The sequence below is a fragment of the Alnus glutinosa genome, chromosome 10, assembly GCF_958979055.1.
Source record: "Alnus glutinosa chromosome 10, dhAlnGlut1.1, whole genome shotgun sequence".
Taxonomy (NCBI): domain Eukaryota; kingdom Viridiplantae; phylum Streptophyta; class Magnoliopsida; order Fagales; family Betulaceae; genus Alnus; species Alnus glutinosa.
The window spans coordinates 90,693-107,500 of NC_084895.1; the positions used below are offsets into that span (position 1 = coordinate 90,693).

At 35.2% G+C, this 16,808-nt stretch overlaps 1 protein-coding gene and 1 non-coding gene across 2 annotated transcripts in view; one reads left to right on the forward strand and one right to left on the reverse strand.

Annotated features, from left to right (window-relative positions):
• The first annotated feature begins 7,676 nt into the window (after positions 1–7,676).
• Positions 7,677–7,782, forward strand: LOC133880782 (small nucleolar RNA R71). Its single transcript, XR_009902401.1, has one exon. It is a non-coding gene; the product is annotated as a small nucleolar RNA R71 (small nucleolar RNA).
• Positions 7,783–16,096: 8,314 nt separating this feature from the next.
• LOC133879784 (protein TIC 214-like) overlaps positions 16,097–16,808 on the reverse strand; it is a 1,244-nt gene continuing 532 nt past the window's right edge. The window contains 3 exon segments of the mRNA XM_062318556.1: positions 16,097–16,596; positions 16,633–16,692; positions 16,748–16,790. Coding sequence (XP_062174540.1) covers positions 16,097–16,596; positions 16,633–16,692; positions 16,748–16,790 — 603 coding nt within the window.

The window sequence follows — 16,808 nt, forward strand, 5'->3', positions numbered from 1 at the left end:
GTGAAGGTCGATGCAACAATGAGTGGTCGTGGGAGGCAGTCGTCGGTGGTTGACGGCGGCACCGACCATATAGAAAGGGCTCTCACCAATCCAATTCAGTGATACAATTGGCTGCTTTCATCCCTATTCTATCTCGTGTTTTTAGCTGATGTGGCAAAGTTTGATTGAAAGCTGTAAAACGGGGTTTTAAAGATGGTCAGTATAGAATGGGCTCTCAAAACTAAAAAGTTAAAACTAAAAAAATATTTTTAAAAAACAAATAATTAAAATAAATTAAAGTAAAAACAAAAAAATAATAACAAAAAATTTTAAAAAAAAAATTAAAAAAAAACCAGTTTTTTATATTTTATTTTTTAGTTTTTAGTTTATATATATATATTCATAGTTTTTTTAGATTTTTTTTTTTAAAAAAATTAATAATTTTATGAGAGGTATTTTTGTCATTAATGGGACATTGTCATTTTTTTGTAGTTTAAGGGAGGACATTGAAATAATTGGTAGTTTGGGGGAACATTGATAATGTAGTTTGAGGGGGTTATGTGTACTTTTTCCTCTATTTAATTTAGCTACAACTTGACCGGATCCTTTATAATTATTTGCCAAAATTTGAGATATTTCGAGCATGTGATTGTAAGAGACTACTTATGAAACCCATCAAACTAGATAAGTAGTTGGGCAGCCTAATTTTTTTTATTTGGTCAGGTGGGTTTCATAAGTAGTATTTCACAATCACCTGCTCGAATTCTTTCAAATTCGGGCAAATAATTGTAACCTTACCAATAATCATTTACCATTATTGGACCCCTTTTATTTAATTTGGCTACACTTAACCTTACAAATAATCATTTACTACACTAGAACTTATTATTATTTTAATTTATTAATCATTCATCACACTACTTTCAAATCTCTTCATCAATTAAAATTTTTACTACATAAATATATTATCGGAAAAACTTTACCTACCACTCCTGATCTTTTATCATTTTTGCAATTATACCTTCAAACTTTAAAAAGTGTCTATTAGTTTGTAATTGGCTACATTCTGTTGGACAAAATCACTTATTTGTAATGATGCTTTTTAACAGGGATTCCGCTATTCAGAGTGCGTCCAGAAGATTCTACACAATTTACAAGTCAAAAAATTTTGTTTCCTGCCAGCCGTCCGGACGACGTGTCATACCGTCCGGACGCCCAACTGTTCAAAGCATCATCCGTCAGGACGATGAGAATTTTCCGTCCGAACCTTCCTCTGTGTCGAGAAGCTTCGAACTGCTCCAACTTGCATCCGTCTGGATGTTTCAGCAGAACGTCCGGACGACTCTCAGTGTTCAACAAGCTTCAGGATTTCTTTCCAAAATACAGTTATAGGAAGATCGCTGCAACCGTTCGGACGCGTTCATCCATAAGGCAAGTATTGCATTTAAAATCCAGACGTCCAGACGCCAGTCAGCATGGTCCGGACACGCGAGCATCAAATATGGAAATTGCATGCATCACATCAACCGTCCGGACGACCATTCCCTTGGTCCGGATGTGCGAAGCCTTGGTATGGAAATTACTTGTAACAGAAGTGCGATCGTCGGGACGACAGGACACCACCGTCAGGACGCGGCTCAAAACATAAAAGAATTTCAGCGAAATTTTTGAAAAGCCAATCGCACAGTTGTCCGTCCGGACGCCCTATAACTACCATCCGGACAATGCCTAGGTTTTATCAAGCCAGACGCTCATTTGAACCCTCAGCCTATAGATAGAGGCACCTAGGCTTGAGAACAGCAAGAATTCAGCATTGAATTAGAGAGTTATATTGTGAGATTATTTATATTTGAACCACTCGCAATAGTACGTATCGATTGTACTATAGTAAGGGTGATCGAACCACAAAGATTATTGGATGTTTTGCGTAATGGAATATCTAAAGAGCGTATCTAACTTAATTTATCAACAAAAGTAAAAACAAAAGTTGTAGAATTGAAGCTACAACGACAAGGTGAAAGAAATGAAAAAGGAAATGAAATTGACTTAAAAGAAAACTTAGGGTGTTGATCCTATCCAATCCTCAACCTATGCAATGCTTAAAGTCTATATGGATCTTCCTAACATGCTTGATATGAGCGCGTAATGGGCGTCAACCATTACGACGACCTCGACGTGAAAACACTCTAGTTAAGACGGAATCATAAAGCACCTAGGTTTACATTAATCAACTCCACGTAAAGACTAAACTATAATTGAAAAGACATTTACTCTACCTAAGGTGTGGAGTGACTAATGTTCCCTAGCTTACTACTCTATAACACATCCTAATGAGTATACACAATACATGAAAACCCTAACTAGGTCACAATGACAAAATATCTAGTTTCACACCAAATCATTCAACATAAAGTTAAACTACAATTGAAAGACAATTAGACTACCAAAGGGGTGAAATGATTGGTGTTCCCTAGCATACCCTATAAGGTGACTCTAATGAGAAATCATACATCATGTCAAATAGCACCATTGAAAAAGACATCATTCTTGTTTCCAAGAATGTTGATTTTACTCAAGACTTCAAGAAAAACTCATAGATAAGTTAAACTCTTTTTCATGAATAAATTTGATTGGAATCTTGATACCAAAACCTTTTAGCATGGGTTTTGATATCCTCTAGCCCTTAGCAATCATCAAACATCTAAAGAGAATCCTAAAAACCTCAAGAACACTTCATGGTTTTTGGATTGGATTTGGATCAAACCCTAAGACTAAATTAGCTAGACATGAATTTAAACTAATCTAAGCATGGAAATGAATGAAAACAGTAAAGGAACAAAGGAGAAATGAATTGAAATCAACTATATTAAACTTAAAGAAATTCGGATTACAAAAGAGGAAGAAAATGAAGAACAAGCTAAGCTAGAACTTGAAATTAAGGAAAGGAAATTGTTCTCTGGAATTAAGCCTAGAAAACGCGCATCAAAGTAAACTAAAACATGAAGAATTAAAGTGATACACCTGAGAAAATCCGAACAAACCCCAAAAGATGCATGTTCTAACCTAAAACCCTAATCTCATATATATAGAGAATTGGATTTACAAAAGAACATCAAGAGCTAATCCTAGCCACACAAACAGAGCTGGTCGGCGTCCATTTCTGTCCACAAAATCCAACTTATGATTTGAATTGCATAAAGAATGCAAAGATCTGAAAATATCTGATTTTCTGGAAGTCGGCGAATTCGATCGATCGAAAATATGTCGATCGATCGACGAGTCGATCGATCGAATTATTGCTGTACAAATAATCGATCGATCGAAATGCCTTGGACGATTCTTCATCTTCTCAGGATCTGCCTCGAGCTCTGGAAGTGACCAAAATGCCCTTGATGTATTTCCAGGTCTAATTCAAGAGTTTTGAATTAGATTTCAACTAAAACCTGCAAATAAGATAAAACACAAAAACTACAACAAAACGTTATATATACAATACGAACTAGGTCTAACAAATGCAAATTAAGGGGTCTTAAATCGAATAATTCAAGACTTATCACACCCACAAACTTACATAATGCTAGTCCCTAGCATTACAACTAGAAATTAAAATAAAAACAACTAATCTACATCCTCTTTCGTGGGAAACGCGATTGCATTTAGCACATGCAACAAGCCTTTTAAACCCCTAGGCTATCCTAGTGGACGAGTGAAGTCTCGTGAAGGTTTAGCAGAAAATGCTACCTATAAACATTATCTTTACAAAATATACATGTTACCTAATAAAAAGAAGTATCATCACAACAATGGTTCATAATTCATGAACAACTTTAAACTAATAAACTCCATCTTCACACAGTTTAAATAATCAGAGTCTACTCATTTACCAATGGCCGGCTAAGATTTCACATGTTCAAAATGATGCAAGTTGATATTAACATACAGTTATGGAGCTTTAAAAGAATATAACCTACATACATGTTCCAGTGTCTCAAAATCTTTATATCTCTCGCTAAATGGAATAACTAAGGCATAAGCATACTTTACTATTATTTACATTATTTATTATGGTTGTGCAATGCTCAACTTCTTTAAGCTTCTAAATGACCTATGTACCAAGTGTTAGGCCAGTGACTCCCAAACCAGATGGCTTTAGGGCACTAGATGTAAAACATCCCTAAGGGCTTAATAACTCAAGTCAAGAAGAACTACGAAGTCAAACTAACCATTTTTTATTTACTTACATCTTTTGACGCGAACACTCAATGCTTAATGAGGCAAGAGGTCCGGTTACTCAATGAAGTTTTTTTTTTTTTTTTTTTTTTTATAACTATGCCCACATCATCCATCTAACAAGTAATCTTGGTTTTTATCCAAGACACTCAAAACAAATATGCAAGGTATTACTTAAGTACATACCCCACAAACAATATGCCAATGTATGTCATGATGTTTCAAATTCCTACATGTGAATCTCATAGCCAAAAGTAATTAAGCAGACTTAGACTCTCTAATTGTGTGATCATGTGTTCAAAATTTTAAAATTGTCAATGAAAAGCAAATCACAATTATAAATCAACTAATTTCTACATAACAACATAGATATTCACAAAGAATTTTGAAAAATTTGTACAAAATTTAGACTAAGTGTACTTCTATACCCCCAAACTTAAAATAACACATTGTCCCCAATGTGTACAAAACGAAAGTATGGTTAAGGGATAAGGAAAACCTGAATGGAGAGATATGGCTCAAAGCATACCCCCAAACTTAGAGGTAGGAACACTTAACCTGAAAAACAAAACTAAACACCAAAGTAATATACAAGATAGAAGAAAAAATAACAAAAGAAAATTTCACATTCCCATCGGCAATACAAAAACACCAACATGTTCGGTACATCCCAAAGGCATATCAAAGTACATTGTGTAAAACATAAAATATCCAAAAGAAAACACAATGTCTATCAAAAATACATGCCCATAATCAAAATCAACATAAAGAAAGATATGTGCCCTAATGGCAATCATGGAGCTGCATCCGGAGGTGGTGGAAGGCGTCCTAAAATCTCTCTCATCATGTCCTCCATGGCACTCTGCCGAGCAAGGATCTCTGCGCGTGTCTCCCGCATCTCAGTGCGTGTGTCGCGCATCTCTCTAGCTATGATGTCCAACTGTCCCTGAAGCAAAGAAAAATCTGTGGGAGTGGACGGAACTGAAGTCTGTCGCGGATCGGAGGGCTCAGTCTCGGGTGCCTCGTCTACGGGAGCACCATCATCTATCTCCATGTCGACCTGTGGCTCGCCAAACTGTGGCATGTGAGAAATGCTCTGAGTCCACTGAGCTAGGCCGAACACTGGAATACTCCTATCTAAGTTGGCCCGCTCCGGAAGATGAATGCCACTAGAAATGATAAGCTTGGTAATGAGGCACGGAAATGGTAGTGGCCTCTGTGCAGCGTTCCGCAGCCGCTTCTCGATCATATCTTCCCAACACTTGTACATTTGCCTCCAAATCATCTCTGGGATGTTCACCCAATATCGCTTCTCAAAAGCATAAAGAGTATGTAAAATGTCACCTATCCTCTGTGTCTTATGCCCCAATGGACACACATTCTTCTTTAAGACCGAGTCCACGAGTAATAGATGAGGTGGTAATTGTGCTCTCTTTGCACAAGTGCGCCGAATATCCCCATAAGCCCCTCCAAACATATCACGAATAATGAAATGCAAGTCACAGTGTGGAGGGTACTCACCAAATTTACCGCGCGGGTCATCAGTTGGGCAGCCAAGCGCTCTAGCTATATCGTCAATGCTCACATACACTTGTTGCCCCAAGACAACGGAAGACAAGTAGGCCGGGTTGTCCGTGTCATATGTAAGATTCTGGTAGAACACACGGACAAATGGCGGATAGAAGAAATCATCGGCGGGCTTCAAAAGTGGCAACAAGTTGCGCTTCCGGATTTGACGATAAGCCCATTTCACCTCTTCTTTCTCTCGGAATTCACCGACAATGTCGAAACGAGTTTCGACATTGAGCGGTTTGTGCCGCCATTCTGGTGTAACAAACTCACCAAGGTGGCCGGGACTGTCGGGGGAGAGAGGAGAGTCTTGTTCCATCAAAAAGGCTCTTTGAGGACTTTTTACAAACACGTGGTGGGCCACAAAAAATTTGCTAAGGAAGGAAAAATTTTGGACTTGGAATTGGTGGGAAATGGAGGAAAAGGGAAGAGGAAGAGATTGGAGGAAAAAAATTTGATGAAAAATGAAGAAGAAATGAGGAAATAGGGGAGTTGGGAATAAGGAACCAAGAGGAGGAGAAGTAGGCTCTCGGTGGGTTTGAAAAAGAAGGAAAAAAATGAGGGAATGAGGAGGGACACGGGTGTTTTAAAACCCTGTCACGTGGCTACTGGGCGATGTCGATCGATCGAAACCAAAATTCGATCGATCGAAGAGTCGATCGATCGAAAAAAAATTAGATCGATCGAAAAGTCGATCGATCGGAACAAAAATGGATCGATCTCAAAGCCCTGAACAAAAATAATCGCAAATCAAGAAAAAGCACACAAATAACATGAAATACATAATCAAAAAAAAAATGAATGGGGTGCCTCCCAGGAGCGCTAAGTTTAACGTCTTCAGCCAGACCCGTCAAAACTCACTGCTAATGAATGGATTTGTGTCTGGCAGTGGTTGGGCAAAATTTATCGTTTCGTGCCCATTCGGATCCTTGAGACTTAGAGGGTAAGGCACTTCAGGTTTAAAATGTGCCTCAAGGAATTTTGTGTTGGAGTGTGGTGTTTCGGTAAACACTCCTTTACCCTTGGCAAGTTTGGTCTTTTCTAATTGCCCTATTTGTTCAGTCTTTGTCTCTCCCACCTTTGGATCAATGACTACCCCTCCACTCCTAGGCTGTATACTAGATGGACTAGAACACTTCCCTATCTCTCTCTCACTAAAGGACTTAGCTAGTTGTCCAAGTTGGACTTCTAGCTTTGCTATAGACTGAGAATGGGAATTTAGAATCTGAGTCTGAGACTCAAATTTACTAAGACTAGTCAACACCTTTTCCTCAAATGCAGAATTTCTAGGAGGTGGAAGGGCTGATTGCTATTGTGGGTTGGGAGGACGACTATTAGGTGGCGACTGGTAGAATTGATTGTTGGACTGCTGATAAGCTTGGTTTTGCAGTCCATTATATTGTGGAATGTTAGGCCGCCACATACTACTATTGTTTCTCAAGGCCGGGTTATAAGAATTATTAAAATGATCACTAACCGGTCTAGAGTAAATTGCGTTCATCTGCTCAAAAGGAGGCTCAGAAGACTGTCCAACAATAGGACAATTTCCGGCCTGATGTGATGGATAGGAACAAAATGAACATGCATCATGTGGTGTATGAGATGCAGTTGCAGGAACAAAACCAGATGCTAACAATTGATCTAACTTTCTAGATAAGGCATCCACCTTGGCACTCAAGTCCAAAGGTTGGGACACCTCATAAAGAGTTTGGCTCTTAGTGTTCGTCCTACGACCGGATGATGAATGGTGTAAAGAATTTTCAGACAAGTTTTCAAAAAGTGTCCATGCATCATCCTCACTCTTCAACATAAAAGTACCCCCACATGAGGCATCTACCATCTATCTATGTGGCTCAGTCAAGCCATCATAGAAGCACTGTACAAGCTGCCACTTGGGAACAGCATGATGTGGACACTTTCGTAAAAGGTCCTTCATCCTCTCCCAAGTTTCATGAAAAGGTTCTCCCTCTACTTGCGAAAAACCAGTTATGGCTTTTCGTATTTGGTTGATCTTCCCTATGGTAAAGTACTTCTTAAGGAACTCGTGTTGCATCTGAGCCTAAGAAGTAATGGAATTAGTCTCTAGGGAATTTAACCAATACTTAGCTTTATCCTTAAGGGAGAACGGAAATAAACGCATCCTTAGAGCATCCTCTGTAAAATTCTGCAACCTAATGGTGGAGCAGATTTCAATGAAGTCATCTAAATGCTTATAAGGATCCTCAGTACTAAGTCCGTAAAATAAAGGAAGCATTTGAATGAATCCGGACTTAATTTCAAAATGAGCTGTCGTAATGTCCGGCAACTGAAGGCTTGAAGTAGGTGTGTATGTTGAGGGAACATAATGGTCCCTTAACAACACAGGCTTTGGTTCTTCAGCCATTGGTGAGTTAGAATGGGCTCTTAGACGTGAGTTCCGTTTGGATCTACTTCGTCTAGAAATCCGCTCTAAGTTTAGGTCGTATGGTAGGCAATGACAATGAACGACGACCAAACATGCACCAACAAAATGTAATCTATATATACAAGGTACAGAAAAGAAATAAAAAGAAAAGGGAAGAAAGACTAACCGAATCTGCAGTGAGGCAGTGCAGTGGCAGCTGAAGTGCTACTGCAAGAAAATGTCGCTCGATCGAATATTTGGTCGATCGATCGAAATTTCGATCGATCACTTTTAATGTAGATCGATCGATTCTCTGCAGAAGAGAAAAATGCAAGGAAAATACAGAAAATAAAATCTAAAACAAAATTGAAGTCTAAATATGCACAGAACAGTAATAAATTAAGTGGAGGTTCGGTCTAGAGTCAGCAGAAAAACAGTGCTGCTCAAAACAAAATTCGATCGATCTAATGTTATGTCGATCGATCTAAAGGTCGATCGATCGAAATTACAGGTCCAAAAAGTCGATCGATCGATATTTCTGCAGAAACAGAATTCTGCAGAAAACAGACAGAACCGAAATAAAACCCAAAAAACACTAAAAACAGTTTTATACAGAACCAAAAACAGCTTATGGACAGAATTAACACTATGTACTAAATCAAACTAAATACAATCCTAAATATCCCATAAACAACCGTTAATCCCCGGCAATGGCGCCAAAAATTGGTAGCGCGCCAAGCGGCTACGTGGATTTTAAATTTATTTATTTGAACCACTCGCAATAGTACGTATCGATTGTACTATAGTAAGGGTGATCGAACCACAAAGATTATTGGATGTTTTGCGTAATGGAATATCTAAAGAGCGTATCTAACTTAATTTATCAACAAAAGTAAAAACAAAAGTTGTAGAATTGAAACTACAACGACAAGGTGAAAGAAATGAAAACGGAAATGAAATTGACTTAAAAGAAAACTTAGGGTGTTGATCCTATCCAATCCTCAACCTATGCAATGCTTAAAGTCTATATGGATCTTCCTAACATGCTTGATATGAGCGCGTAATGGGCGTCAACCATTACGACGACCTCGACGTGAAAACACTCTAGTTAAGACGGAATCATAAAGCACCTAGGTTTACATTAATCAACTCCACATAAAGACTAAACTATAATTGAAAAGACATTTACTCTACCTAAGGTGTGGAGTGACTAATGTTCCCTAGCTTACTACTCTATAACACATCCTAATGAGTATACACAATACATGAAAACCCTAACTAGGTCACAATGACAAAATATCTAGTTTCACACCAAATCATTCAACATAAAGTTAAACTACAATTGAAAGACAATTAGACTACCAAAGGGGTGAAATGATTGGTGTTCCCTAGCATACCCTATAAGGTGACTCTAATGAGAAATCATACATCATGTCAAATAGCACCATTGAAAAAGACATCATTCTTGTTTCCAAGAATGTTGATTTTACTCAAAACTTCAAGAAAAACTCATAGACAAGTTAAACTCTTTTTCATGAATAAATTTGATTGGAATCTTGATACCAAAACCTTTTAGCATGGGTTTTGATATCCTCTAGCCCTTAGCAATCATCAAACATCTAAAGAGAATCCTAAAAACCTCAAGAACACTTCATGGTTTTTGGATTGGATTTGGATCAAACCCTAAGACTAAATTAGCTAGACATGAATTTAAACTAATCTAAGCATGGAAATGAATGAAAACAGTAAAGGAACAAAGGAGAAATGAATTGAAATCAACTATATTAAACTTAAAGAAATTCGGATTACAAAAGAGGAAGAAAATGAAGAACAAGCTAAGCTAGAACTTGAAATTAAGGAAAGGAAATTGTTCTCTGGAATTAAGCCTAGAAAACGCGCATCAAAGTAAACTAAAACATGAAGAATTAAAGTGATACACCTGAGAAAATCCGAACAAACCCCAAAAGATGCATGTTCTAACCTAAAACCCTAATCTCATATATATAGAGAATTGGATTTACAAAAGAACATCAAGAGCTAATCCTAGCCACACAAACAGAGCTGGTCCGCGTCCATTTCTGTCCACAAAATTCAACTTATGATTTGAATTGCATAAAGAATGCAAAGATCTGAAAATATCTGATTTTCTAGAAGTCGGCGAATTCGATCGATCGACGAGTCGATCGATCGAATTATTGCTGTACAAATAATCGATCGATCGAAATGCCTTGGACGATTCTTCATCTTCTCAGGATCTGCCTCGAGCTCTGGAAGTGACCAAAATGCCCTTGATGTATTTCCAGGTCTAATTCAAGAGTTTTGAATTAGATTTCAACTAAAACCTGCAAATAAGATAAAACACAAAAACTACAACAAAACGTTATATATACAATACGAACTAGGTCTAACAAATGCAAATTAAGGGGTCTTGAATCGAATAATTCAAGACTTATCAGTTGAGTTAGTCTTTCAAAAGCCATTATTGTTTGTGTTGTTGCTACGCTTATTTGAAGTCTATCTTAGGGATTAGCTCTAAAGTAAATGATTCCATTGAAGACCCCTTTAGGTAGGAGACCTGGTTGGGAGACGTTTGTGTTGGATTACACGTCAGAATTCAAGGTACGACCACTGCATCAGGGGTATGTGAGTGTTACTACTTTGTAACTAGTCTTGTTTTCTGAATAGTGGATATTCTGGGTTTGGCTGCCCCGGAGTGGTTTTTCTCATATTGAGTTTTCCACTTCGATAACAAAAATTCTTGTGTCTTTTAAATTCTGCATTGATATTTTGTTAACACCTTGTGCACACACACTCTTACTTTGTGTTAGAAGTCATTTCAATTTTTCATTTAGTATCAAAGCTTGGTACATTCTGTTGAGATTCAATTATTGAGTGTTATTTTTTTTTTACTTCTATCTATTAAAATGTCTCAAACTCTTAATATTGTTCCTGCCTTTGACGGCACAAACTATGGCTATTGGAAGGCTCGTATGCGGTTCTTTTTAAAATCTATTGACTATTGGAGTATTGTTAAAACTGGTTGGACTAAACCAGCGGATGCAACACTTGAACTAGTCCCTCAAAAAAACGTACGACTTTCTAATGATAAAGCCCTCCATGCTCTATGTTAAGCATTTTCACCATCTGAATTTGCAAAAATTTCAAACTGTGAATTTGCTCAAGAAGCGTGGCAAATCTTGAAAACAACATATGAATGCACCAAACTTGTAAAATCTGTCAAACTTCAAATGTTGATTTCCAAATTTGAAGAAATTAAGATGTTGGAAGAAGAGACATTTGGAGAGTTTTACTCCAAAATGAATGACCTAAGAAACTCCATGGTGAGTCTTGGGAAACCCGTCTCGGATGTAAAACTCATCCAAAAAATTCTAAGATCTTTGCCTGAGTGTTTTAGGATCAAGGTGACTACAATTGAAGAGAGCAAAGATCTAGAAGAAATGAAGATTGAAGAGTTGGTGGGATCTTTCAAACTTATGAGCTGTCCCTACCCTCAGTCAAAAAGTTGAAGACCATTGCCCTGAAATCTTCCAAGAAAAAGGTAGAAGCCTCATCTGAAGATGACTCTGAGGAGGAAGAAAAAGTTGTGGCTATAGTGGCCAAAATTTTTAGAAGACTAATGAGAGATGACTGATTCAAGAAGAAGTTTTCAAAAAAGATGAAGAATCTCGGCCATGCAGCAGGAGGTTCACTCAATCAACCTCCGTATGGAACAAAATCAGATTGATCTCCGAGAGTGTCTCAAGTTCCACCACCCGTCCAGCAGTGATGACGAGAACGATGCACCGATGGCAGATGCATCCTGATTTTCTTTTCTTGTTGTAGTTTGTGATTTATTTTGAGACATTTGTGTTATCTTTTTGATACTTTGCTACATTTGTTTAATCTCCTGGATATTTTATTACTCTGTTTTTACCCTAGTCCTTCTGAAACCGTTAGGGGGAGTAATTTTTGTGTAGTTTTTTATCTTTACTCTATTTTACCCTTTGTCCATTTGTGACAAAAAGGGAAAATTGCACCGTTGGTCCTTGTGGTATGCCATAATTATTTTTTACTCCCTATGATTTAAAAAGTTACTGGAAGGTCCTCGTGGTATATAATAATTACAAATCGATCCCTGGCGTCAAATTCTGTTAAATTTTTTAACAGATTCTGTCAAATGCCACGCCAGCGACACGTGTCGCCATCTTATGGAATTCTTGGGTTTGCCCCATAGTGATTTTTCTCTCAATTGAGTTGCCACTTCGTTAACAAAATATCTGTCTTATTTAAATTCTGCATTTAGATATTTTGTTACACATTGTTCACACACACACGGTAAATTAGAAGTCTTTATTTTTCATAATCCATTTTTTTTTAACTAAATACACTTGTAATTATAATATGTAAATACAAATATTTATAAATTGCAAATCTAAAAAAACATATAGATTCAATTTGTTAATAAAAATATAAAACCACGATTGCCCTACTCATTTTTCTAAAACGACGTTGTTTGAGTTTAATAAAATAAAACTATTACATATGGATATGCCTATCTATACTCTGCTATTTGCTCGCATGGAGTTAGGGGCTAAACCCTAAACTGTCCACTTGAACACCCTCATTTACAACACCTAATTTGCTAATATTTTCCTATCCAATACCCCTCCATTTTCCAAATATTTTTACGAATTCCTTTTTTTGCTATAGAAGTGCCTTTTTTTGGAACTGCCATTAAAAAATTATGATAGAGTATTCATTTCTATAGTTGGATGTGAAAGACATCTATTGTTCAAAAGCAATTGTTCTTTACTTACTATATAATTCTATATAATTTTCTATTTAGAGTCTAAATTATACTCTCTTCATAAAAAAATACAAAAATATAAACAAAGTGGTTGTCCCTTTATCTTTATATTGTTTATTTTCATCGTGCTATATTTATACATGTAATAAAATACATCAAAAAGTTTAAGAAACCAACCCTTCATTTTTTATATTAATTGCTTAATTAGTCAAACTCGAAAAAAGAGTGCACCTAATTAAGATTTTAAAATTCAAATGAGACTCGTAGTTAATGTAAAGTATACATCATTTTATTTTAGTAATTCGATCAATCAAGTCAAAACTGCATTGGTTAATGATTCTGAATAAACGAACTAAAAAAAATAGCTCTTATTTCCTCGAGTTAAGTTATGTATGGACCATGTCTGTCTTTTACGAATCAAAATACTCTTTTTGGTGTAATTATTTGTCCTTACTCTCTCCCGAGATTCAAATATTGTATTATGTAAATTGTAATAATTGAAATTTTTCTTTTTTGTAGCTTCATAAAATCTTACTTAAAAAAGTAAGTATTTATTTTTCAATAGTAGCTTGGTCATCTCATTTGACCAATTGAAACTTCTTGATTTTAAATATTTTGTTTTGTTTGAAGTATTTGGAAAAAGTTTATAATAATTAAGGATATAAAATTTTAGTTTCGTTTTACATATCTTAATTTTTTTTTATGAACTGATTCCTTTCAAAAAAATAAGAGCTGGTGAATCAGAAACAGTTAATGTTAATTAAGAATCAAAGATTTTTATTTATTTATTTTTATGGAATATACATATCAATATGCATGGATCATACCTTTCATTCCGGTTATAATTCCTATGTTAATAGGAGTGGGACTTCTCCTTTTCCCGAGCGCAACAAAAAAATTTCGCCGCATGTGGGCTTTTCCTAGTGTTTTATTGTTAAGTATAGTTATGATTTTTTCAGCCAATCTGCCTATTCAGCAAATAAATAACAGTTCTATCCATCAATATGTATGGTCTTGGACCATTAATAATGACTTTTCTTTAGAGTTCACCTACTTGATCGATCCGCTTACTTCTATTATGTCAATCTTAATTACTACTGTTGGAATTATGGTTCTTATTTATAGTGACAATTATATGTCTCATGATCAAGGATATTTGAGATTTTTTGCTTATATGAGTTTTTTCAATACTTCAATGCTGGGATTAGTGACTAGTTCTAATTTGATACAAATTTATATTTTTTGGGAATTAGTTGGAGTTTGTTCTTATCTATTAATAGGTTTTTGGTTCACACGACCAATTGCCGCGAATGCTTGTCAAAAAGCGTTTGTAACTAATCGTGTAGGGGATTTTGGTTTATTATTAGGAATTTTAGGTCTTTATTGGATAACGAGCAGTTTCGAATTTCGAGATTTGTTTGAAATATTCAATAACTTGATTTATAATAATGAAGTTAATTTTTTATTTGTTACTTTGTGTGCCCTCTTATTATTTTCTGGTGCAATTGCTAAATCCGCTCAATTTCCCCTTCAGGTATGGTTACCCGATGCTATGGAAGGACCTACTCCTATTTCAGCTCTTATACATGTTGCTACTATGGTAGCTGCAGGAATTTTTCTTGTAGCTCGGCTTCTTCCTCTTTTCATAGTTATACCTTACATAATGAATATAATAGCTTTGATAGGTATAATAAAATTATTAGGAGCTACTTTAGCTCTTGCTCAAAAAGATATTAAGAGAAGTTTAGCCTATTCTACAATGTCTCAATTGGGTTATATGATGTTAGCTCTCGGTATTGGGTCTTATCGAGCTGCTTTATTTCATTTGATTACTCATGCTTATTCAAAAGCATTGTTGTTTTTAGGGTCCGGATCAATCATTCATTCAATGGAAGCGATTGTTGGATATTCTCCAAACAAAAGTCAGAATATGGTTCTTATGGGTGGTTTAACAAAACATGTGCCGATTACAAAAACTGTTTTTTTATTAGGGACACTTTCCCTTTGTGGTATTCCACCCCTTGCTTGTTTTTGGTCTAAAGATGAAATTCTTAATGATAGTTGGTTGTATTCACCGATTTTCGCAATAATAGCTTTTTTCACAGCAGGATTAACTGCATTTTATATGTTTCGGATCTATTTACTTACTTTTGAGGGATATTTAAATGTTCATTTTCAAAATTACAGCGGCAAAACAAATAACTCGTTTTATTCAATATCTCTATGGGGTAAAGATATAAAAGATATAGAAGGGAAAAAAAAAATATCGTTTATTATCTTTATTAACAATGAATAATAATAATGAAAGGATTTCTTTTTTTTCGAAGAAGATGTATCCAATTGATATTAATGTAAGAAAGATGAGGCGACCTTTTATTACTATTACCCATTTTGGTATTAAGAACACTTTTTTGTATCCCCATGAATCGGATACTACTATACTATTTCCTATACTTGTATTAGGCATATTTGCTTTTTTCATTGGGGCCATAGGAATTCCTTTCAATCAACAAGGAATGGATTTGGACATATTATCCAAATTGTTAACTCCAGTTATAATACATCAAAATTCAAATAATTCTGTGGATTGGTATGAATTTGTGACAAATGCAAGTTTTTCGTTGAGTATAGCTTATCTCGGAATATTTATAGCGTCTTTTTTATATAATCTTTTTTATTCATCTTTACAAAATTTGAACTTCCGAAATTCATTTGTTAAAAGTGTTCCTAATAAAATTCTTTGGGAAAAATAATAATAAATGTGATATATGATTGGTCATATAATCGTGGTTACATAGACGTTTTTTATGCAATATCCTTAACTAACGGTATAACAGGATTAGCTCAATTAACTTATTTTTTTGATAGACGAGTAATTGATGGAATTACGAATGGAGTCGGTATTACAAGTTTTTTTTGTCGGAGAGGGTATAAAATATATAGGGGGTGGCCGAATTTCTTCTTATCTCTTATTATATTTTTTTTATGTATTAATTTTTTTATTAATTTTATTTTTTAATTATAAATTTATAAGTTAAGTTATATTATAAAAATAATAAAAATAAATATTTTGTTTGATATATATATATATATATATATATATATATATATATATATATATATATATATTATGTATTATGAAAAAGATATTGTGACATTTCATTTTTTACATTATTTTCAAATCGATTATTTTTTATATATCGGAATGGGCGATTCCATTTTTTATAGTTGAAAAGAATAGTAACAAGAGGTTTTTCAAACCAGAATATCTCTTTATCCTTTTTATCTTTAAATATTTCTAACTTCGAATTTTCTTGATTCCCATCTAGATAAGAAGTTTCATAAACGGGTCTATTTTTATAGCGTGTCTCTTTAAAGTGGAATTCATCCTTTGTTTTTTCCTTTCCATTCATTCGGATTTCTTCCGTTTCATCAATTTTGTCCGGATCCTCCTTTTCTTCCGAAAAAAGAGAAGGAGAAGGATCTTCTTCGGTGGATTCCTCTTGTTCCTGTTTAGTCCCCTTCGTTTCGGAAATTGTTTCTATTTCTACATCTGTTTCTTCCTCATTTTCTTCCGTTTCTAAGGTTTCTTTCAGTTTCTTAGTAACAATGGGTGATGGTACTCTGCCTAAATAGTAGACACATGTAATAAATAAGAGAATACTAAAGATTCGAGCCATAGAATTTCTCAATTCTGACACAAGGTACTTATTAGATCTAATAAGTACATTAAATCTAATAGAATTATTTTGTTGTATCCAGACTAATACCAATCCAACCCATTTCATGAATAAAATGTGACCAGTTAACCAAACAACAAAACTACTTGTTACAAATAAT